Genomic DNA, 25,277 nt, shown 5'->3' on the forward strand with positions numbered 1-25,277 from the left:
TGGCAATGACCAGGCATATAACGTTTTATGTAAGCAAGGCTCTCATTAGGGAGTCTGACATAGGCTAATACCCTTTATTGTGTGGGAAACTGAGTGTCAGCAGACCAATTGGAATAACTCACAAAATTCAGCAAAATGACGCCGTTTGTGCTACGCTGCCTCTCAGGGCTATTTCTCAAGGCTCAGCTCACGAGTCCAGAAGAAGCTCTCAACAAAATCCCTGCAGTGGATCTCAGTGAGGGCAAGTGAGTCATCATTGCCAGAAGGGCACAGAGGGGCTCAGTCCCGCTCCCTGTGCACGGAGGCACTGTGGTGGGAGCAGGTTTCCATCTGGCTGGGTTGGAACTCACCTGCCTGTGCTGCAGAGGAGCTGATGATGACTGGCGCAGGGGCCACCAGGCGCACGGGTGCCCCCAGGCCATTCCTGGCCCCGGCATTCACCACAAGAGCACCAGTTTGGTCATAGTAGGCAGCAGGAGCCAGCACAGGGTACCCTGGAGAGAGAAATGACAGCACACGGTGAGGTGACGAGCAGCACAGCATGTGGGCACAAACAACTGCATTTTGGTAACATTTCTAAATGAAAATCACAATGGTAAAGGAGAAAAGCAACAACAATTTTGGTTCTTGCGAAGCAAGTTCTCTGCATTAACCACCCACGACTTCCACACTTATTTCTACCTCTAAGTCTTTCAGTTAGAATTTTTTTTTTTTCCTCCCTGAAGCTCCTATATGCCCTTTGTGTAAATTCAGTTACCCAGAGGGGGAAAAAAAGTCTTAAAATACTACAGTGCTATTTCTTTTCCCTTACAAGTACAGCCTGTGCTGGCACACTCTATGTGAGCACACTGCGCTTCCATCTCTCCCACTGCACGTTGGAGCAGTTCTGTGTGCACACACAAATAAGGCAGAGAATTTCAAGCTATGTTCAAGATGTGCCTTTTGAAGATACCTATTTATAATAGAACATTCTTAAATGCATACAAATACTCTTAAACAAAAAACATGCTTATGACACAAAGAGCAGCAAGCAGCAGTCCTTCCATAGCACACAGCTGCTCAGTTTAGGTACTGGGTACCAGCTATAGCATTTTAGACTAAAATACTCTACAGACACAGAATAAAGAACAGCACAGGAAAAAAATGAAGTCCTTCCCTATACTGGGGTCACAAAGAGGAAAGTGTTCTGTGAACGTTTTGAAGCTGTAGCCTCCAGAACCCCAACAGCACAGACTCAAGTCCACAGATTACTTGAAAGCACGGACACTACAGCTCACTTTGTAACTGAATACAGCAACACTCTTCTTAAGCCTTAACAAAAAAAAAAAAAAAAAAAAAACCTCACTAAGCAGCCATGTGGCACTTCCAGTAAGCAGACCTGAGGCCAAAATAATTCTCTTTGATTGCATCCGACCAACAGGACATACTTGCACGTTATTCAAAAGAACACTTACATATGCACTTTGTCATTACAACAGTATTTTGCATAACCAGTGTCAGAAGCATCCGCACGACACAGACTCATGGATCAGAGCTAAAACCCACGCAGCACTTCTCTCCTGCAAAATTATAACAGAACTCTGCTTTTGCCTCTTTTTCTTCTCTAAGCCACTAGTATTTATCTGGAAGAAATTATGAAGGGGAAGTCCTTAACCTGTGAAAATCAAGCACTTGACAGGGATGGGCAGACAAGGCTAATGGACAGTACTAAGGTATCTCAGAGGTCTTAGAATAAAAATCACATAAGGTAGCATGAACCACAGAAAATCATGGAAGCGACTTTCAGTAGGAGCCATCAATTTTGGGCACGCAATTAATGCATCAGTACAGCTGACAACATTTGCTCCACCTGTGATACAGGAATCCAAACCCTGCTTTAACTTAATGCTGCACTGGTGGTTATGCTGTGTCTAACAGACTCTCCAAAATGCCCTGCACACCCACAGATTAAAACCATGAAACGCTGTAATAAAAACAGAACTGACGAATGCCAGGCAAACGTGACACCACGCAGAGACTCCAGCTGTAACCTTCTTGGATCTCACTGGACAAGTCACAGCCCTCTCGGGCTCCCTACCTGGCATCCCTGCTGCCAGCCCTTGTCCAAAGGCAAGGGCAGAGTTGACGGCGGCAGCAGCCACCAGAGGATCAGTTTGCTGTCCCTGCTGGTTCTGGTTTGGGGTCAAAGGACGCTGACTGGCTCCTCCACGTAGAACCTGGAGAAAACAGGAAACAGGTCTGGTTACATCAACACCCAGGAATAAGCCACAATAACCACGCTGCAGGATCCAGCAGCAACATAAGCTGCTAGTTCTTGCACACAGTGGCAGCTGTGTCATGACAATCCCTCCTCTCAACTCAGAGCACAACTGCCTTCACCAACAAAAGCATCAGCACTGTTTCCAATGGGTAAATGCCTAAGACTCAATTTAAATAACACACCCTTCTTCAGGCTTCCCAAGCATAATCTCAAAGAGCTTCAATTCTTCTATTCTCAGTTTCTTCTGTTCTCTTGACATACCTTCAGTCCCCATCCTCCATTAGAAGCCTCTGTGAGCCATCTGTCCCACTAGAGATAACGTTTGGTCTCTGCCACAAGAGCACACTGAAAGCCCACGTATGCAGAAACCTTTACAGACTTGAGAGCTGTGGGCTGATGACATGAGGTGACACAGGTTTTTCCAAACTGCCATCCACCTCAGAAAACAGTGACCCACTGACACGACACTTACTCACTGGAAAGAATGACCAGAGATCACACACAGCCTTTTCTACGTGGCTCTTATGGTTTAAGCACAAGTTGCTCTGAAAAGGGAAGATGGCAAACTGACCTTTCCTGTAATTACCTGCGACAGGCTTTGTCTGCAACAGCCTTTTACTCAGTGGTGATGTTAGAGCCTGCAGCCACTTGTGAGGTCAGCTCATTAGAAGAGCTGTCCTTTGGTACTCAGCATGCATTGTTGCAAAAATTAACATTGTATTGTCACCGGATAAAGCTGTGAAAAGCAACCAACTGCTTTGCAGGGCGACTGGGGGAGGATATTGAAGCTAACAGACTTGAGACATACCCCAGAGCTAGCTACTGCTGTCAAAGCCTGGAAGTGAACTCTTCACCTCTTTCCAGCCTGGAAGCCTCACAAGCTGCAGCTGCTTGGTAAGCACCCCGTGCACAGGCACTCTGCAGAATGCAGCTGATGGACGACGTGCTGCAGAAAGTGAAGCGCTGGCAGTTTTATAAATACTCTATCCCTCCTAAGATGTTGTGAGCATCACAGACTGTCCACACTCATCACTGTATTTCTAAAACATTCGCCTCAGCACTTCTCCGAAGGATTTCATCCAAAAATGTACACTTATCTTCTTACAGACAGAAAGTCTGCATTAAAAACAATACACGCAATCCGCACTCATGCCTGCTTCGTGGCTACAGAATAATGAAAAATATCATAAAGGCTACTGATGATTGATAGATATGCTTTAATAGCTTAAGCCTTTGCAGAAGCTCTCTTTGCACGTACCTATTTAAAGGGGAAAGGTTCCCAGTCTGAATGCCAAAGCACAATGTGCCACACTTCACTCCATTTACCTGCGTGCATGGATGTGTGCAGAAGGTCTGTTAGCACACTCCTGTCAGAGACCTGCCAGGTAGGGAGGTTGATGATTAACTTTGTCGGGAGCAAAGCATTCTCCTTCTGATCACTGGTCCAGAACCACTGATGTGAAACATCATTGCTTTTCTTATCTGAAAAGGCCTTAAAATACTACATAATCTTTTTTAGCTTCAGGGTTTTGCTGTTTTTTGTTGTTGTTGTTTATTTTTTAAACAAAAGCTAATAAACGTAGTTGTCAATTGCAATCTTCTCTAAGGCCTGAAATCTCAAAAGCACAAAGGCCAGAACGGAAGGCTCTGCATCTCCTCCCTTTTCAGTAGGATAATAAATCCATTTTGTATCCAAGAAGGAACTCCCGTGGGACAGCAGCTGACAGTACTGCATTAACCCAACTTCAGGAGAGGAGCAGTGATTCATCCAGACATCAGAGCAGGAAACCGTGCAGCACAGCCAGCCGAGGAACAGTCCAGCTCACGACATCTGTCCAACAGACCCCTCTTTCAGCTCAAAGCAGAGTACATCCACACACACATCTAGTGGGAGCACAACCCAAAGAAGTACAGCAGGGTGACCCTAATCCTTCTAGCATTTGACTTCATGGATTTACTAACCACTTACTACACGCCACTTACTGACATGGAGTACTGGACACATTTTCATCTTCTCCACAGCTTTCACATGAAAACAGATGAAAACACATGAATATAGCCATGACTTCCACTCACACACCACCAGCACATGCTTGCTAATTAAATGACTGTACATTATTTCATGTGCCAAAGCCCCACCTACATACCTGTTGCTGGCCCTGCTGGGTTTGCTGAGTGGTCTGCTGATTTGCTGAGTTAGTGGCAGCAGCAGCTGCTGCAGCTTGCTGCTGGAAGAGGCTGGCAGGATAAACTCCCCAGGGTGTAACTCCGTAGTACTGGTGAGGGACAACTGCAGGGCCTGAAACACAAGAGAACTGGTGAGCTTCTGCGGTGTCACCAGCATTACACAGCAGTCACCAAAAATATCTGCACACCGTGTTTGATTTTACAAATCTTAGTTCAAGGTTACCAGCTTTAAAGTCCTTCCAAATAGGAAGGGATTGTGCTATCTGTAACATTCATTTTAAGAAAGCTTATTAGTCAGAACTGAAAGTTTCACCTTTACCTGGTTTTACCTTAGCTGAAGTCCAGTCCTGCTGACAGTGATCCTGCTGAAAATCCACATTTTTATTGGTGAGCCTTAATTTTATAGGGAAGCAACGAAACTTTTTACCTCTAACATAAACAGAAGGAAACGTCTCAGCAGAGACACTGAAGTCTCCCCTAATCTTAACACTTGAGGCTCAGTAACATCCATCATTTAGCTCCCAATAAATAAGGTATAATAACCTTTCTTCGCAGCCAGACAGCATCAATTCCCAAGTGTGAAATGCTGTTCCTCCAGCCGCTCACTCCTACCATGTGTTCACAAACCACCACAAAAGAGCCCAGAAGATCCCCTATCTTTCCACACCCCACCTTCCTTTAACTGCTGCCTCCATTTAAGAGTTGTTTCTTTTTTAAATAAGTAATTATCTTCAGAGAAGAACAAAGCAAGCACTGTGCTTCATCAGTGCTCAGGGCACTGTACGCTTCGTTGGGTGATAGTAAAACAGCAAAGTGTATCCTTAAATAATCCTGGTGCCATGGCACAACGTGGGAGATGAGCCCTTGGCACTGAACAGCACAGACCCTGCCACCACCTGTGTGAATCCAGCAGTATTTTTAATCTCTATGCTCTGTATCTCTTGAAAAGGTCACCAGGAAAGTATTTCCTTTGCTCTTCGAATACAACACCTATCCCAGGAGTTAAATAGCACTTCCCTGCTGTAAAAGCACCTTGCAGCATGACAGCCTAAAGATAGAGTGCTGCATATTGGACAGACAAATAAACAACTATTGAGTGAATTTGAACCACAAAGTTGGTCTTCAACGAAGCAAAAAAATAGCTTCTATTTTAGGAGTTAACGTTTCAGTTCTAACCAAGTCGTTCATGTAGTGCTGTTAGTTAGCTCAGTAAGTCACTGCGAGAACACAGCTAACTCACAGCGCTCCGTTTGACCAAAGGAGACACAACCTGCTCCTATTCATTTAATACAGATGCCAAGAGCTGGGGTGCTCCTGCGCTCAGGAGAAAACAATTTGCAAGGTTTTAGGCAAGGAATGAGTGTCTGCCTTTGCCCTTGGGCTACTGAATACCCTTTACTTGGGCAAAATTCAGGCATGGCTCTGGGTTACTTTAATCTCAATTTTAATTATCAAGTAAGCAGAATCTAGAAGTTTTTCTTTTTTTTTTTTTTTTTTTTTCTTCCTAGTTAGAGATTGCTCATCAGATCTGCAGAAGCCTGAGGTGTTTAGAAGGAGAGGAGACAAAGCCTTTGAAGTCTGCAGGCAGCGGGGCTTAAAAGAGCTCTGCACATCCCTGCGAGCCCAGCTCAGCTGTGCACACTGTGAGGCTCTCATTACTGAACAGTGCTCTCAGTGAGGGCAAGTGTGTCATCATTGCCAGACCTGTAAAGACACACACAGTGCTTCTTTACTTCTGCAGACATCACACCTGCTTTTACACTTATTAAAGATGCACATACAGGAAAAAGTAAAAGCTGCTTAGTGCCTTTGAAATCAAATGTTCCCACTACTATGTCTCACACACACACACACACACACACACACACACACACACACTCCTAAATACTCCTTCTAACAAACAATAAACGTGCCCAAGGAGGCTGTGGATGCCCCATCCCTGGAGGCATTCAAGGCCAGGCTGGATGTGGCTCTAGGCAGCCTGGTCCAGTGGCTGGTGTCCCTGCACACAGCAGCAGGTTGAAACCAGATGATCACTGTGGTCCTTTTCAACCCAGGCCATTCCATGATTCTAGCAGAACCAATGAAAGTACATTCATGGCACATTCCTCCCTTTTAGTCTCAGCCTTGACACTAACATCTCCCAGTCAGAAAGCACAGCTGCAGGAACAGGACCAAATGGCACTTCCTGCCAAGGGTAAGGACTTGGTGACACCAGAGCATCCAGAACCCCACGTCTGAAAATGCAAGTGTGCAAACAGGGACTTCACCAAATACTTACAACACTTGAGCTGATCCATGCAGAACTATCAGTACAGCAGCTGCAGACATCCAAGCGGGGTCTTCTCAGATAGAGAGTGGGAAATAGCTCAACTCCACCAACCCTGGTGCTGCCCCACAAAGCCCTGCCCTACAGCCAGCACAGACCCACACCAGAAGGGGCACCTGTGCAAGACACCACACCACAGCCAGCTCCACGTGCTCCCCAGAGCCCCGTCCCAGGCAGTGTGTGTACCTGTTTCCAGCTCTGAGCTGGCTGTGCAGGACACAGATCAGCACCAAGTGAGAGGCTTCTAAGAAAGCCCGGTTTGAGAACAGAGCTCTGAACAGACTCTACCTTTAGTCTCGGAGCACTGTGTTTTTCCTGCATGCAGATTATTCCACCATCCACTTTTCTACAAAGAACAGAAATGCTTTTCTACCTATTATATACCTCGGAGGGAATCAACATTTCTCGACTTGTCCTAAAGGAGACAAGATTTTTCTTTTTTTTATTATTATTTTTAATTGACATCTTTCTCAAATGACAGAAGTAATTTCACACTTCTTAAAGACAGCAGCATCTTCCCCGAGGACTGAACTCACAAGCTATTTTTCTCCAGCCTAGGAAGTCCTTCCCTCTATTCAAACGTGCTATTCTTTTAACTGTTGCTATTGTTGTGAAGAAAAGAGCCTTATCATGGGGCTGACAGTCTTATAATCATGCAAAAGCTGCCATAATGATACATTCTTAATTGGCAGAATCATCTCTGCCATAAAACACACAAAAGTTTCCACTCCTAAGAGTAACTGCGAACAATAGACTACCAACAAATCTTAATTCATTCCTTCCATCTCATTAACTTCTCCAAGTCTTCCCAATCTAATGCTGCCTTACAAATCAGGGAGGCCTTCTGTGGGTAGACTTGTAGCTCTAAACAGCTCAGTAGTTCCACATCCCTGCAGCACATCACTCACTCTTAAGAGAGAAAAGGCTTTCAAAACTGAGTCTAGACATAAAAGGTGCCTTCACTCAAACAAACAGCCAGAAGTGAAGTCTGTTGCACTGCCATTTTAGCGGAGTCCAAAGCCCAACAAAACAGATGAAGTAACTCATTTCTCAGTGGTGCAATACAGTAAGCACATTGCAGTGAATTACACACTCTTTCTGTTGTTTTCAAGAGCCATAAAGTTTAAAAATTATTTAAGAAGAGACTCTCATGCTAAGTTTGGAGAAGCTTTAGGCCTCCTAGGGGGTTTATTTCCTAGCTGCAATTTATGAGGCCTCCATCAGACATTCAGGCAGTTGCAGCTTCAACACTACTGAGAAACGGGAGAAAAAAAAATAACTTGAGAACACACTTGTAACTGCTGCAGGATTTCCAAATGTGGTCACCTACGAAATCCAGGCAGTGACCTACTGCTCCTCTGAACTTCAGTGTATTATTTCAGAATGAACACAAGTGTTAAAAGCACTACGGCGACACAGAAAGGCCAACCAGAATCTTCTCTTTGTCACAGTTAATCACAAAGGGCACCAAAGTAGTCTTATCATGACTGGACCTGATATTGTTCTGGCGCCCTCCTCTCCAGCAAGACCTGAGTACCGCTGCCTCCAACATCACCCACACTGAGCTCAGGTAATTCATTCATTGCTACACTTTCCTCATCACATGGCAGCTTATCAACTCCTCAAAATATCCTTGTACTCTAACTCTTGGCTTTCCTCCACCTCATCACAGCCTCATCTATCTGCTCACAGCACGTTGTTGCCCACACTTATCTTCCATTGTCATTACGCAATCAGCATACAAAATGCACAACAGCCAAAAAGTCCAAAGCCCACACCTTCAAACTACAAATTTAACTCTTAACATACTTCCATACAACCCATGCAAAAAATGCCACGCAAGCTGCTCATGGTTACTACAATCCCATTTCAGAGCTCGACCTGACAGCAGCCCCCCAGCTCAGAAGCTACGCAGCACTTATCTAACAGCTGTTAAACACAATAACAAGCCACATCCCAAACCTACAATGGATTTTAGCACTGCTGTGTTCAGACGCAGCCAAGGTTTCACAGTCCCCATTTGGTACAAGCTCACAGCAGAAGAGATCTGCAATCAGCATACAAGCTACATCTAAGTGGAAGATAGAACAGTGTGTTGCCTCCACTAAAAAAAAACAATCATCACTCTGAACTAAGCTGTTTCTATTTAAAATTTAGCAGGCTCCCACTCCAGGTGGTAAAAGAAAAGTGAAGTATGGTATAAAAATATTCTTCTGAAAGTACATTCTTTTGCCCTGACTGCTTAGGCCAGAACTTTATGGCATATGCAGCGAAAGTTCAACGTGCAACGTGCTCTTCTCACTGTCTGATAAGCTGTTTTACTGAGCTGTCATCTCAAGATACCACAACTTTGGCTATGACAGTTGGAAAGAATTTGGAAACTGATACACGAATGTATGGGAGGAAGATCACGCACAAAGAGAAGAGCCACCATCTCTGCCTGCCATCTGGACAGCCACACATTCCTTGCAGGAACCCTGCAGCAGATCTGGGGTGTTTTTACCTACAGAATCTAAAAAGCATCAATTCTTCAGAAACATCCAGTGAAAGGAAGAGATATCACAGCATGTGCTGCACAGTATATCAAGCTAGAGCAGCAAAAAGATACAATAATTACTGGTAGGAAAACACATCTTCCACCTTTTCAGTATTTACAAAGTGTATTTTCAAAAGGTATCTTTCAGTACTATCAGCTACCAAAACATCCCAAGCATATGACAGCATTTATCTGTGAGCATTTCATATCATACTTGCTCTGTTGTTCATCCTCAACAAAGAGAATCTACAGCAGGCGTTATACAGGAATTATCATCCCTAATCTAAAGAAAATAAAGATTTCCAAGACAAACACTGCTTTAACTCTGCAAGGATATACATTCTACAGTGATCACAAAGGACTAATGATTAAGTGCTGCTATCAGTCAGGAGCACACAGACAAGTGGAAGCACCTCACCTAATGTGGCAGCTGCGGCGAGCCCGGCTGCGTACGGATCCGTTCCTGGAGGAGCAGCGCTGATGATGTACGGATTGGGGACAAAGGCAGCAGGAGCTAGACCTGCTGAAAACACACCTGTCAGTAAAAACAAACTTGACTAGAACTGAAGCCCTACCGAAATACCTCCAGCTATCTGGCTGGGGACTCGATTGACTGAACACTGCAGAACAAGGGCTCACGTTGTTTTAGTATTTTCAGGCTTTTTATTGGTTGTTTTCCCTGTGTTTCCCAGTGTTGTTACAACAACCTAGAGAGGATATAATTTACATTAAAAAAAAGAAACACTGGATTCCAAACATGCAGTGCTGCATTAAGAAGGCTAAAGCGGCACAATAGCCTGCATACAGTATAACAGTGACATACAGTACCTGTGAACTGCTCAGGTATCTCAGCAGTGCAGATACACCCTTGCTGTTTAAGTGGCTATTAACACCAGTTAGATGTTAACATTATCTAATTGCTTGTTTTGATGAGTAAGTTATCAATTTTCCCTAGTTTCTGAGTGCCATGCCATGCTGTTGTAGCAGTGCTTCAATTTGTGAATCTGGAAGGAGCTCAGGAATGCATGGACAACATCATGGCCTGCTCTTAGTGTCTGTGCATGCACTATCTTTCTCCTCAAGGTACAGTTTAATCATTAGAGAAATTATTGGGGGGCGGGAGGGGGTGTGGAAGGTGATAAAGGTGAAAGAGAATAAGTCAAGAAGCCAAGGAATTTTAATTCAGGTCTATCCCTGAACTCTACTGAGTGCATAACTGCACAGCACAGAGCTGAGAGAACCCCACACAATGGGCTTTTAGGTTCCAAAAACTACCCGTTAATTTGCCTGCTGTACTAAAAACATTTAACCCTGAGATTGTTCAGCTCTAATCATCCAGGAGTAGCCCTTTACAGAGTACCCAAGTGCTTTCCTCCCACTTAATCCATACTGTTTTAATATTACAGATCATGCATTTGCATAAATTACAGCTTTAAGTTAAATTCAGACCCCAAGCAGCCTAAAATTCTACCTTGTGCTAATTTAAACATAGATTGTCAAGTAGAAAACACGTTCAGGTGTACACAGGATTGTACATGTCTTCCTCACTTCAGTGCAGCCAATTCACACCTGACTTGGAGCAAGCAAGTACTTCAGAACGCTCCCACTGCTGGGAGTGCTGTTCAACAAAGTAAGTGTGTGTCACTCCTCCCAGACACGACTGCTCTGGAGCTTCCTGCAACTGTACAAGGACTTTTTTTCTCCAGGACTTTTCAAGTAGTCTTCAGACAACGTTCTTCTCTTTATGGTTCAGGTACTTACCAGTTGGAAAAACACATCTAGGATTCTCTAAAACCTACCAACTCTTTCTCCCTGCAGTCTTCCCAAAATACTCTGACGACTAAGAGACCACTAGAAAACGGCAACGTAAATACTAGGCTTACCTATGTGAGGCTGATGGGCAGCTGCCAATGCATACTGCTGCTGCTGGGCTGCTGTTAGCTGCTGAACAGCAAGTGCATTCGGTCTTTGGAACAACTGAAGGGACAAAAGAACAAATACGGTCCTTTATCTATGCACAGAAATCAATTTAAAAAAAAACAACAACAGATTCCTCTACTTTTATTCGCACAACTACCAACACTCCTTTTTAGCAGGAAACATTTCAAAAGAAAATTTAAAACAGTACATTTGAAACCAATTGCCTGTGATGATCCACTTAAAAAGAAAATATTTCTCAAGTACAGCTAAACCCTACCCACGGTTTCTTCTGCCGTTCTCTGCACAGTTGCCCCAAGGCCCTGCCTCCCCAGCTTCACACACACAGGATCACCAGGGGCTGCCACAGCTCTTGTAGAGCCTGAGCACCACCAGCTACGTTGAGAGCACTGCTGCATCAGCTGGCAGCCTGGGCTGCTTTCACAGGTGTTCTGAAATGGGTCGTGGGACAGCAGGCAGAGGGGAAAGCTCCCATGGCAGAGATGAAGCTCTTAGGATAGATGCAGGAGCTCACAAACCCTCAGATACATGAGGGAGAAAATGCTTTTTCCTCTACTTTCTAGCCTCCAGCATCACCTACATAAAACAAGGCAAGCAGCACGTATCCTTTGACCACAGACAGAAACCAGACCCAGGGACTTCTTGGTGAAGTCATCCAAAGCACATCCAGGCTTGCCAACTTACAGTTCGCTCCAGTCTTTGGGAACAATGTGCAGCATTACTGAGAACAGTCATTCTTAATATGGAAGGAATACCACAAGTCTTTAAAAGAACATGCGTTTTTCTTTTCTGTTCACCCAGACTCTTACTAAGCTCACTTCCTGTGCCAGAGATGCCTCTAAGTCAATGAAACACTCCCTGAATCACAACATTAGCACACCATTGTTCATCTCCAGTAAGAGCACTGAAAATACATCCTGAAAGCCACCCTAAAAATTCTCAGGAGCAACGTTCCTCCCATTTACTCCCCAAAGTGATCTTTTCTGAGGTGTGAATGACTTCATAAACCACTGTGATACATGTTTTCTCTCTGCAATTGCTTGGGGAAAAAACAAAACAAAACAAATACTGGCGCCTAAACGCTATACAATTTTCACATCTATTACCCCTGCCTTCCTTTCAAAGTCTCAACCAAGACAACCAAAGCTTCTGCTGTCAAAAGCAACAATAATAATTCTGCCTAAATTTCTGGCAGAAACCTGCAACCAACAAGAAGCAGAGAATCATTTAGAAAGTGAGATGCAATTATAGGCAGACTGTACTTAGCTCTCCTAAGAGCAGGAAGAGGAGCTGTGTTGTTTAAGCAGAAAATATGAATGAGGACAGGTGACAGCCTCCATCCATTTTCTTCTCTTTTTTTATAGGTTCAGAAGGAGAAACAACATGCAAAGATCACGAGGTGGAAACTCAGTACTTGGGGATCACAACCCAGTCACTGCTGCCTTCCTCACTGACTGCTGACCCCTGGAGGTGCCCCTGCGCACAGCTGAGGAGTACCATAATGCTCTATTGGGAAACGCATCACACACCCGCAGGGATTTCATCACCTCCCTTGGTCTAGTGGTCTTCACACAGAAAAAAGCATTCAGCAATACCTGATGCTTATATAAAGTTCTCTGCTATACCGTTAGCAGCTGGATCAAATGGTGCCATAGCTTAGCTCAATAAAGCATGCACATCACGTACAGCAACCTACAGGACATGGACTGAAGGATCCTGGCTCTGTGGGAGCCTTCAGCAGCGTGTTCTCAGCTCAGTCAGCAGAACTATCAGTTTAGAAACAAAACCACCCCAAACTGCTGCAGCAATGAACAACAAGCCTGGTTTCCTGCTCTACTGATCTCAGTGATCCACGCATTCTAGCTTTCTTCTGCTACAAACACTTCACCCACTTCCACACTCTTGCATCCCTGGCTCAGCTACTCCAGCCTGCTGTGCTGCACTGTGCCGCAGCAAGAAGCAGAAGCAATGCTACATAACCAGTCGTTGGTCCAAGGGGCAAGAGAAACATTTACCTTCCCTGAAAATAATGTTTTAAGTGCTCAGAAATTACTGGGAAGATTTCCACATCTCCCAACTGTATCCCAGGGATTCATTTTTTAATTACTACCAGCTACTCCATGCACGAGTATTTTCCCCCACTGGTTTTTATTTATTACTACTATTATTGTCTGCTTTCCCTCCTGTTCGCAGCTGCTCACTGTGAGATCTGACTTCCAGACCTCCAGTTCCATACCAGCTCTATTTGCCATTGCTGAAATGAGGGCACAGCAGCCAGCGCTGCAAATGGCCGCTGCCAACAGCCATTAGAGTTCACCTCAAGGCTCAAAGAGGAAGACTGAACAAAAATGCTTTACCTAAAATGTAACAGACGGGAAGAAAAAGGGACAGGATGCCAGGGCACAGCACTTTCATCTGCTTCACAAATAGAATATCAGGAGCATCCCTCTTCTGCACCCTAATCTCACAAAGAAACCTGCAGATTTAGCTATGACTGCTTTCCCAGACATATTACTGAGCTTTCTTTAAAACCACATGCAAAGCTTTGGCCATTTACATTGTGCTGCACACAGGAGGAAGGGCTGGATTCCTTCCGTCTGTCTGTGGAAAGCCTCTCACATCCCTTTAAATTGAAATGCAGTTTCCCTAAGCCTACAAGCCAAGGCTCAACTTACCGTGAAGAAACTGTGTGAACAGCTAAGATGTTCTGCAGCTTTCTACCTCCTGTAACACAGAGTGGGGAGCAGAGCAGAATTTCACGCTGTGCTCGGGCAGACAAATGCCACACAGCAATGGCAATCATCAGCATCATGCATTTAGTGGAAGTGTTATTAAGGCCTCAAGGCACTGCCTCCATCTGCTGACAGCACAGCCCCAGATTCCAAAAAAATCAAAGGCTAAAGGTAAAACTCCACTAAAGATTTTTGCCATCTTATTCAGACACCGTGCACAGAGTTTGGGTTAAACCACATATCCATATTGTGGCATCTGCTAAGTGGAAATAAAAGAAGAAAACTCTTCACAGGACTATTTTAGCCTGTTACAAATTACACTCAGTTTAACCAGCAAACAGGTGAGGGAGTTCAGGAGGATGTCAGCAGTTTGCACACACAGGTATGCAGCCAAAGCACCAACTGCAGTGTGTGGGACACAGAGGGAATTTCAAGGACCCAAAACGTCACAGCCTGTGTTACTCAGTTATGGGAACACTGCACAATTAGATTCCTGTAATCCAGTTGCTTCTGCAATATAAACATCTGACAACCACATCTAATCTGATTAGAGATAAGACCTTTCCTTCCTAATATTGCTTTTAGCTGCACTTAATTGTAATCCCTTCAAAGCATATGATGCTTCCCTATGGACCAAGAAAGGCATTATTAAAGAAGAGATCCTTGGTCCGGGATGCATCTTCTTCTGACAACAAGCAAATGGAAGAACACCCGTATGAAAGACATGTGTCTTCTGAAGTGCAAGTCTTAACTGCAGATACAGCAAATACTGAGAACCAGCAGCTGCCAGCCATAACACGAAGGAAATGGGTCCTCCTCTTTGAGCCAGCACACACTGCATTTACACCAGCATGTACTGAGAGGGCACACGTGGCAGTGAAGAGAAATAAGAGCGAGTTCCTGTCTTTAATACTACACTTACAAAAGCCTGCTGCTTGTGTTTGCTGTGGGTGTAAGCAGCTATTGCAACTAAGCTGAAATTTTCAAATAAACACATGCATTACACAGCCTATTTCTACCCAGACACCCTGCACACCCACCCAGTCCCAGCTATAGAAGCCTCAGAGCTCTGCAGCTCCATAGGCAGCCTGGAAAAAAGAGCTTCCAGCATGAGATTACAGTGAGATTGCATCAGCTCTGCATAGGTATGAACCTATCTGCTTCACACAGGAGAAACAGGTCTGCCTACAAGGCCATCCAGAGCCTGAACCCAGAGATCCATGTTGGCGCACACGCTTTCCAGGCAGACTGCTTTGAGAGATTTTTCTATTTTATTCATTTTACTTGTGAGGCTCAAGATGTGCTTATTTTAAATCCTATTTTTTAAAGGCTAGGAGAGAAAAGTAACTTGCAAATGAGCCTTAACTTAAAATAGAAAAGATTGCCAGACAAAATACAAATGACAGGCTTTACATCTCTGCAGTTATTTTCCTAAACCTAGTATTTCCTTAAAAATCAGTTAGCTTAGCTCCAACAGTGTTTGAACAGAACAAAACAAGATTCTCTGTTTTAAGAAGCTGAAATATGCAAAGACAGACACTTAAAAGTTCTACATCAGAGTAAGACAAAGCCTTGAAAATAGCTTTCTTCTTTCTCTTTTCTGAACTATACAGCAGCTATTTAGCTTAATCATTTTTAAAGATGTCCACCATTAACTACTGCAGCATGCTACCTAACAGAACAATTGAATGAACTGTAATGCAGTTATTTATATTGCTTTTAAGACCATGATAACTCTCTGAAGGTGGGCCTTTAGCATCAACGTGGCAACAGCCCGTCCTCAGTACACAGCGCCTATCAGGCTTATTTTGCTGGAAAAGATCAGATATTCCAGGAAACTCAGGGCTGCTAAAATTCTCCTGCAATAAGCTACAACAAAGGATTTCACTCCTCTTTGAAGAATATTACACGCACAAAAGGAAAGCAATAAACATTTACAGTTGTTACCCCAACGAGCAGGAACAGGACAAGATTACAGGTCGATGGTTGGATCCTGGCCCAGCATTCAGGAGAGGCCAAACAGCAAGGCAAGGACTTGCTTTACCTGTCTGGGCTGAGCAGTTTGTGCCTCTAATATGGGAGAAAAGGTCAAACAAACCCGCTGGGCTCAGATAAGCTCTGTAGTACTGGACTCCGATCACAGGCTTTGAGACACGCTCAGTGAGAGCCTGGCCTCTGAGCAGCACTGCCCTGACCCCAGAGCTGGGCTGCAGCCCCAGGGCTAGACAGCCTGTAAGTCACTCGAAAGGCTCAAGGAGTTTTGCTGATCAGCACATTTTATTAGTTAAAAACTCTTCTCCACTGCACACTTACTCAAAAGCTAGAAATGACCCATCTATAAACAGATGTATGGTGTACAGAAACCACCCCAAGCCTTCGGCCATCCTGCCCACAACGCGAGAGCCTGAGCTCACATCAACACCCTGAGACCTCCGGGGAGGAACCAGGGCAGCAGAGAAGGACCCTGTGCCAGAACTTTACCTGCTGCTGGGAATTGTAATCGAAGAGCCCCACGGTGGCTGCAGCTGAGTCCACAGGTACCTGGGTGCCAGAATAATCAAACTGCAGAGGCTCCATGCCAACATGCTCCATGGGATCCAGGGGAACGCTCTGTGACTCTATGTTGGAAAAATCCTCCACGGGCTTGGCACCATTAGTACTCGCCAGCTGGGCTAAGCCCTCAGATCCATTCTGATTTGGACCCAGAAGATCTACTTCACTAGCAGAGTTCTGGCAATTACCAGGTGTACGGCTGCACAGAGAGGAAACAGGTCCATCACTAAGCATGTACATTCAGTGCTGCCACACAGCATCAGTTCAGAGCAACACAGTACGACTCACTAGAGATAATGCAGATGATGCTAGGTTAAAAAAAAGAAATTCTAGGGAGCTATTCCAGATCCTCCTTTTACAAATTCTACAGAACAACCTGTGTAACTATTAACAAAGCTGTGACACTGCAGCTCACTTGAAAGCTTTTTGAAATAGCTGTCATGGCTTCCTACTTACTCAACATAAGCACTGAACTGAAGTGAGAAATGGTTCATCCCAATTCAAGGGCAAGCAGTAAACATCTCACAGTGTATTTGTTTTCCTTCTACAGTTCTAGGTGTCAACATAAGGCTCAGCAAGCAAACTAGCAAGAAACAGAAAGGCTTACTCAGATTTTATCAGTAGCCCAAATTTCATCACTCCTGAGATGTGATGAACAAGCACAAAAACTCAACTGCAGTTTAGCCCAGCCTCTAAGCAGGGACAACTACAGCAGGTATTTTTCCAAAGCAGTCTCTCACAAAGTAGTTAACAACTGGTGTGAAAATAACATTATGTAGTGCAGAATTAGGGGGCTCAGTACAGATTATCAGTTATCACCCACCTTCTCACAAGTGCTTTCCTATGTGCTCATTATAGCATCCTTACGACACTGCTTAAGCCAGGTTTTTCCTATTGCTCTCACAGCACAGAAGATCTTGCAAAAAATGTAGGTAATTAAGCGTGATGCTGATTAATCACTAACGCACGGTGCACATACCTGAAGTCTTTGACATCTGTGTCAATTCCGTTCTGCACTGGCAAACCGTTTGTTTTATCCATCACATCTCCCTCCTCCTTCAGATCTCCTAATTTATCGCCATCAAATGTGCCCTTATTTTTCTTATCCCCTTTGTCATTCTCATCATTCTCTGCATCCCTTGGCCCCTAGGCAAAAGAAACATTAATAAGCTTGAGTTTCAGATCAATTTTGCTTTCATTCCAAGATGTTAACAAATCAAAGAAACATGTCACAATAAATAAGTAATTTTCAAGCATTAGTTTTTACAAATAAAAACAGAAAAAGAGCAAAATAGTCGATCACGATCAAAAGAAACAAGGGAATTGCTTTTCATTTTGTTCCAAAAGAGATTACATCTACCTCCTCAGTTTCTCCCATTTAGTAATTCAGAGCCTGACTCTACCACTCTAAAAATCCCATCCCAAAATTATTTTTAACGAGTATTTACCAAATACCTCTCTTTTAAATTGGACTCAAGGCACCCCAAAATCAATTTGGGAGCGTTAAATACAACAGCATGTACAAAGGTGCATAAACTGAACTAGTGCCTCTCCAAAAGGAAAACGTTCTGAACTGCAAGAGGGGACATTTAGTCAGACATCAGGCAGAAATCTTCACCCAGAGACGTGAGGCCCAGCCGTGCTGCCCAGAGCTGGGGGTGGCCCATCCCTGGAGGTGCCCAAGGCCATGGATGTGGGCACTCAGCCCACAGCAAGGGGCTCTGAGGTCCCTTCCAACCCAAACACCCCCTGCTTCTATCACTTAGCATCTCCATGTCAGAGATGCAGTAACTGACTGGGCAAGTGCACGCATTCAAGCAGGATGGGGCACCACGCAGCTGCCTCATTTTTCAGGGGCATTACTGCCATTTGCAGACTGAATGTCAAGGTGCAACTTATAAGAGCATCCGAGTCGATCACTAACTTGATCATACAAACCTAAAGCACTTTGAGAAAAAGATTTTTAAAAAGGGAAAGAAGGATTTCATTTCTGCTGAGCGCTTTTGTAAGCTGTATGGCATCCTCAGCATCCCTACCCTCACGTCTGTGCTTCACTTGGGAGAAGAATAAAGGGTGATTATGCCACTGGCAGTTTTCAACAACAGAAAGGAGAGGAAAAACAACATAATTAATGATAAAAACAGCAAGGGGCATACAAACATCTTTATCACTGATAGCTTTGGTGCTGTCGAAGATACCTCTGAAGCTGAATGAAAAGTGCTCTACAGAAAGCAGGACATTTTTCCATTCCCTCCATTTTAGTGGTAGAGAGGGAGTTTTTTTCCCCTGGATTTAGAGAAAAGCAATCATAGTCTGCTGTTTATTCTTAAATAAAATCTAACTGTTCTTACTAATACTTGAGAGCCCGACTGCAAATGTCAATTATAAATACAAATTCGGAGCTCTGCTCTCACCTCCACAAGGTGGTATTTACAAATGAAATCCTTCGTTTCAGAACTGACCTCCTGACCACCAGCACTACACAGCAGATACCTCTCTGACTCTGGATGATAAACTGACTCCTTCCACTGATTGTTCTTTTTTCCTCCAAAAATCATCTTTCTCAGGCTCAGGGCGCAACAGTGTTATCAGGGGCCCGCTAATGAGGGGAAAAACAGGAGGATGGATGAAGGAGACCAGGAATGGGCTCCCTGAAGAGATGAGCACAGCAGTCTCCTAGCAGTAACAAACCTACTCTGCTTTTATGTTTCTCACTGATCCAGCACTCAGCTGATGAGGCGGAGCTGAGATGTGGCTTTTTTTCCCCCCACTGTGAGGATGGGGCTTGATTATGCCTCCACTGCCACATGCTTAGATTTGAGGCAGCAGTGACTGTGCTTTCTTCCCCACCCCACCAAGCAACAGTGACTAATGCTATTTCTCCACAGGAAACAATATGCCCTTGAAAGCATTCCCAAACTGGAGTGGCTTATGCTCCTAGCATCATTACATGGAGCTTTTTGTTCTCAGCCAGCAACAAAGCATCCACACGTTCATCCAAAAACCACACTTGGCTACATGGACATCTGCATACTTTTCAACAGAAAAAAGGTTTAAATGGTGCTCCTGCAGGTCTGCTTCTCCTCAGAACCAGGGGGTGTCAGCCACCTTCAACTCCCTTACACCCACATCCCACACTGCATCCCCTCAGTCGACACTGGCCTACCCGTTTTAACAGAGATGGCTGAATTATAAGAGCAAATAAAAAAAGAACAGAACATCCGCGTCTAGGAATGGATTAACAAACAAACAAACAAAGCAGCAAATGGAGAAAACAACATAATGGAAACTCAAATTTCAGAATCAGGCACACTTACAAATCCTCCTTTCCTTAGGCAGGAATCTCCGGGAGATGAGCTCAACACATATTCCACCATGCTAACTCCAAGTCCTCCACTCTCTGACCGTGGTGAAAGCACTGAGTTGACTTCACTATTCACATGAAAGCCCTGACCAGGTCTTCTCTGAACCATAATTGGTTGGGAAACAGAGTGATCTGGAACAAAAACGTGTAATTCTTGTAAGTAGATCCAACTATTTGAAGGAGGCAAGTCATTAAACATGTACTCCCCAATGTCTTAATTGTACTAAGAAGTGCCAGCTTTTTGACTTTGATGCCCACTGGAGAAGGATGGCTTTCTCATCCCTAATATATAAAGCTACAAAGGATACATATACATTCCTGATGTATAAAGGACCTATAAAGCTACAAGGGATAACTGCATTCAAACTCCAAAATCATAAAATTTCAGAAGTTTCTCTCTAAGTGAGGGCTGCAATTAAAAAACAAAGTTTATTCACTTTTATTAAAACTCGTGTTAGTAAATTGAAAAAAAGTCTCCATTTAAACTATAACTATTAAACTGTAACTATTATTTAAAACATCATCCTACAGTTATGCCAGCTTACATTTGTTTTCCTGGTTGTATGACTGACCATACTCATATCTCATCATTGCAGTTTCTCCTAGCTGCTATTTCCTCAACAGAAGTTTAAGAACTTCAATCCTTCCTCCCAGCCCCCTGCCCTCCTGCAGCAGCCCCATCTCTTTATCCCCTCTGTGCTTCAAGGGTTTGAAATCCAACCAGAGCCTACGTAAGGATAGATGTCTCCAAGTTCTAACAAGCTCTGCAGAAACTGCTGGCTGGGCAGGAGGTGACCTTCCATCCCAGTGAGGGAAGGGAAGACGTACTCAGCTTCTGCATGTTCAGACTGGTAACAGCCAGCAAGTTAAAAATTACTGGGAGACAGCAGCACAGCTGCCAGGGGCTGGGGGAAGAGGCTGACACTGGATACTGCAGCTTCCCCCTAAGGCATAAACCATCAAGAGAAAAGGTCTATTCCATTCTTGCTCCTAGCTACACTTTCTTGCCTTCTCTCTGAAGCACGAGTATTTACCCACCCTCAAAGTGAAGTGGACCAAGAATTATCTGGGATAAAACTAATGAAGAAAGGAGATAGTTTTAACCCGGATCAATCTCCCAGCAGCTTTCATTGCACTGCTGCATAACCACCTGTACCTTCAGGAGAAGAAAGAAGCAGCCTTTATCAGACAGAACCGCTCCTAGCAGCGCTGGCTTTAAACGCTCTCTTCCTACCACAAGCTATAGGAGTGAAGAACCACAGCCATGTGGATGACTGCAGTGCATACTGTGGACTCAGAAGAAGGGAAAAGGGATGGAGCAAGAGGTATGTTATGGAAAATCAGGCTTCACCAGTTCCACTGCTCATGGAACAAACCCGACTCCTGGCCAAGGACACTTGTGCACCCCACCTCCACAGTGCTCCCTGGCAGTGACCTGGAACAACTGCTCAGCTCATGGCTGTTCTCCTTGGTTTTGATGAGCAGAATGGGAAACTGACTTCCCTGACTCACGGACAGCAGTGCAGGTCAGAGCTCGGGAATAAAGGCTGCAAGGTGCACTGGATTAACTGAGAATAAACAAAGGAGGAGATGAGACTAAAGGCTTTGACTCATGGAGATCTGCCATCAGCCAGTGTAGGAGGCTGCCTCCCCCACGTCTCTCCTGCTCGTCTGGTGGACACAGCCAGCCCGACAACTGGCGGCACAGGAGAAAGTCTCGCTCTCAGCTGTTGCTGTTCACAACCTGGCTCAGCCCTTTAATCCACCCTCAGCACAAGCAGCACAAACTGCAGCTGAGGACTGGATGCACACGCTGCAGGCTGCAGTCAGACAGCTGGAGGCAGCAGCTCCCTGAGATCTGCCCAGCCTCACAGCCTGCAACGTTCAGCTGGGAAGATTCTGATCTATTTTTGCCAGGCAAACAAAACAAAACAGAAAAACAGCAGAGAAACTGCTCACTTGGAGCTGTGCCTCTGCACAGTTTGGATACTGCACAGGGTGCCCAGCAGTGTCTAAGGAGCACAGTCAGTACAGATAGAAAGCACCAAGAGTTAAAAGTCAACATTTCACATCCAACACATGCATATGGTTTTTCTGCCAGTTAGCTAAAATAAACCTGAACACTTTCCCCTCTGAAGTTCAAAATATGGGACAGTCTCCCATCCAAGAACAAAATTCTTGGCAGATAAACTTCAACACAACTAATTCAAAACATCTCTTCATTTATTTCAGAATTGATGTTTTTGGGCTTTGGCTCGTTAAGTATTTAAAAATTACTTTTTTTCCCTCCACCAATGTTGTTCTCTAATGTCTTTGTTCAGTCTTAAAGCAAACCATCCCAAAGCAGAAAATGCATCAGAAAGTTTTAATTCCAATTCTAACTGCTACCTAAAATTTTTAAGGAGATAAATGTAAGGGTACAAGCATTCACACTTGGCAATCTTTTTATACCCATGGATATCTTTCTAACTCTAGCACAAAACAATGTGGTTTTAAAGGTTTTATTATTATTATTATTATTATGTAAAACAGATGTTTTTTTTGTTTTTTTAAACTTTTTAAAAGCTGTGTCATCCAAACTGGCCAGCAATTTTGAGCAGAGGAATTGCATGTTTCTGTGTTCAATTCCAACTAAATTAAGTAAATAATTGAGCTACCTGATGTTCCCCAAGCACTGTCTCTCCACTGATCTCCCAGAAATATCCCTTTTGGTCCATCTTTGCTGGAATCATCAGATTCCCAAAACTTTTTACCCGGCAACAGCTGCTGCAATTAAAAAAAAACAAAACAAAGCATGATTAAAATAAGTATAAAATGCAAACATAAACCATAAGCGTCTCCCTTCTAAACATGAGTCAATCATTAAACACAAACTGATACATGCTTATAATCAAAATATTTATATACTCCTATGGTGTAAGCCGTACAGCAATGGAGACAATAACTCAATCTCAGCAACCCTCTTACATTCTGAAATGCTTTACAGACACTGCACACGCAAGCACACACATACAATTCAATTGTGCAGCCTCTCTACACAAGGGCAAGTGGCAAGAAAAACGTTAGCAGGAGCACTGCTGTGATGAGAACACTCATGATTTCCACCTGAGCTGCGAGGATACCTCCAAAACCACCCAGCATTTCCAGCAGGAGTCCTTCCCTACCCAGGTTCTGGTGCTGGCAGGGATAGAATATAGAAGAGGTGCCAAGAGCTCTCACTTCTCACTTACTTAATGACTGCTAAGGGCTCCCAGTGCTATGAAGGTTATTGGTAAACAATAATAAGAGCGAACAGTTCTGGGCCACCGCACCTGCCACGCAGGCATTGTTCCTGCAAGATGAGAGGAGAAAGGCAATGCACTCACTGAGGAGAGGACAAGTCACCACTGACTGGGATAACTCAAGGCAGACTGTACAGAAGCTCGGAAGATGGCAAAAAGAACAACGTGCACTATTTAGGGGATGCATTTTAAAACACTGTGTGGCAACCAAATACGGCAAAGGGAATTTCAAGCACTCCTTAAGTGCCTTGGATATCAAGCATACAATCTTTCAATTAAATCCTCAGGCTGAATGAGATGTATGTAATTGGGACAGCAAACAACACCACATTCACAGCAAATTAAAAAAAAAAATAAATGAGCCTTGCCTGATGAAGTTGGAATAAAACAAGGAACTGGAAGATTAGCAAGTACTCGCATCTGTACAGAATTACCATAGCACAAGCAAGAGTATTAGATCAGTCAAATCTCTTATATATATTAGAGCTGATAGCTCTATACTCCGCCAGCTTGCGTACTAATTTAAGGCTACAGCCTAACAGACTGTGGGGTGAAGGCAAAGCAACTGCAAACAACTTCAGAGCTCACAACTTCCAGAGCCCTCTGGTTTAAGGCAGTGAACAAAGAGAAGCAGAGCTCACTCTTTACTTTTCACTTCAGGAAGACCTTCCTACCCAGCATCACAAAGTAGCTCTGTATGCATGAGCTTAACTCTGATGTCCCCAGATTGAGATAACTAGGAAACACCATAATTAAGTATTATAATGCAAACAGCACTCATTCTAAGCAGCAAGCGAAAAGCAGAACTCCTTCCAAATTCTCAGAAAGTCCCGCTGCAAACTAGAGTGCAATTCCACCCAGTAATTGAATGAACACTCAATGCTGCTGTTGCCTAGAAGTGATTTTGCTCTTGCACTGGTATCAGCTGAGATTAAAATCAACACGTGACAAACAAGCACAGGAAAAAATAAAATGAGATGTGTCAGGGAGAAGCCTGTGCAGACACAAGATGGAGGACAGAGGTGTGCAGCAGGCACAGAGCTCAGCACTGCAGCACTACTGCTCCAAGCCCAGCCTCAAGCTGCAGGGTTTTGGGCACACTGCCACAACCTGGGTAAGATCTACACAAGCCCCCCCAAAGGCAACGAACCAACGCATCCCCACTCACACAGCCTAATCAGCAATACTAAAATCCAGGAAGTCACTCTCAGATCACAGAATCACCAAGTGTGGAAAAGACCCCTAAGGTCATCCAGTCCAACCACCCACCACCAGTATTTCACCACTGAACAGACATTCACACATACTTGAACACAGTGCCTACAAGTCTCCCTTTAGCACTAGGTTCCAGACAGTTCTGATCCTCAAACACCAAACTTCCACTGCTCCCAGCCCCTGGATCACAGCACACCACCCACACCCCAAAACTCCCTGTGCTGCCCAAGAAAGACCATTTATTGCTCCTTCTCCCTACCAGATATCCCATTCTACTTCTAATCTCTTTTTCAGCAGTGAGTCATCTCCACCCAAATCTCTCAAAAAGAGGACAGGGAAAAAAAAACACCTAAGTAAGAAAGCTTTGTAATGTAAGTGCTAAGCTTCCTCCGGATTTTATTGTCTTCTTCTTACCAAGAGAACAAGACCCAGCTCGTTATTTTAACTCTCAACCCACGAAGCAGTAACAGCATTTTTCTTGGCTGCTCCTTCCTCGCAACCAGAGGCAGAAACACCACAAGATCAGCAGGTCACTTGCTTTTTAGATACCTATTGGTGACTTTAGATTTTGTTATTAGTGACAGCATAAGCTGCTCATGAGCCTCCCAAGTGATCAATGGAAGCAGTGCAGCTTGCACCACTCCTCTTTCTGCAGCATTCAAACAAGACATCCGCAAGGACAAGTGACCACCAGCAGCTCATGCCCAAACACAGCAGTTCCCCCATCACAAAACCCAGCTCCTCCAACCCTGCAGCCAGCACCCCACCAACACCTGCTCTCCCTCCACCATTTCAGAAAGCAACAGAAACCCATTAAACAAAGCTTCTCATGTCCTATGAAGAAAGGTTGAGGGAACTGGGCTTCTTTAGCTCAGAGAAGAG

General features: G+C 44.3%; 1 protein-coding gene and 1 non-coding gene across 11 annotated transcripts in view; both read right to left on the bottom strand.

The window, feature by feature from the left end:
• PUM1 (pumilio RNA binding family member 1) overlaps positions 1 to 25,277 on the bottom strand; it is a 67,607-nt gene that overhangs the window by 19,434 nt on the left and 22,896 nt on the right. For 4 of the 10 annotated variants that reach the window (XM_048968689.1, XM_048968690.1, XM_048968686.1 and 1 more), the window contains 9 exons: positions 22,557 to 22,665; positions 19,853 to 20,031; positions 17,515 to 17,681; positions 16,464 to 16,734; positions 11,196 to 11,289; positions 9,731 to 9,847; positions 4,408 to 4,559; positions 2,078 to 2,216; positions 351 to 494 (listed from right to left, as the gene is read on the bottom strand). In XM_048968689.1, coding sequence (XP_048824646.1) covers positions 351 to 494; positions 2,078 to 2,216; positions 4,408 to 4,559; positions 9,731 to 9,847; positions 11,196 to 11,289; positions 16,464 to 16,734; positions 17,515 to 17,681; positions 19,853 to 20,031; positions 22,557 to 22,665 — 1,372 coding nt within the window. The remainder of the gene's footprint in view (positions 1 to 350; positions 495 to 2,077; positions 2,217 to 4,407; positions 4,560 to 9,730; positions 9,848 to 11,195; positions 11,290 to 16,463; positions 16,735 to 17,514; positions 17,682 to 19,852; positions 20,032 to 22,556; positions 22,666 to 25,277) is intronic. The other 6 variants (XM_048968695.1, XM_048968696.1, XM_048968687.1 and 3 more) reach the window with 3 other exon arrangements.
• On the bottom strand, positions 6,070 to 6,150 carry LOC125683985 (small nucleolar RNA SNORD103/SNORD85). Its single transcript, XR_007373189.1, has one exon. It is a non-coding gene; the product is annotated as a small nucleolar RNA SNORD103/SNORD85 (small nucleolar RNA).

Source organism: Lagopus muta, chromosome 23 (genome assembly GCF_023343835.1).
Source record: "Lagopus muta isolate bLagMut1 chromosome 23, bLagMut1 primary, whole genome shotgun sequence".
Lineage (NCBI taxonomy): Eukaryota > Metazoa > Chordata > Aves > Galliformes > Phasianidae > Lagopus > Lagopus muta.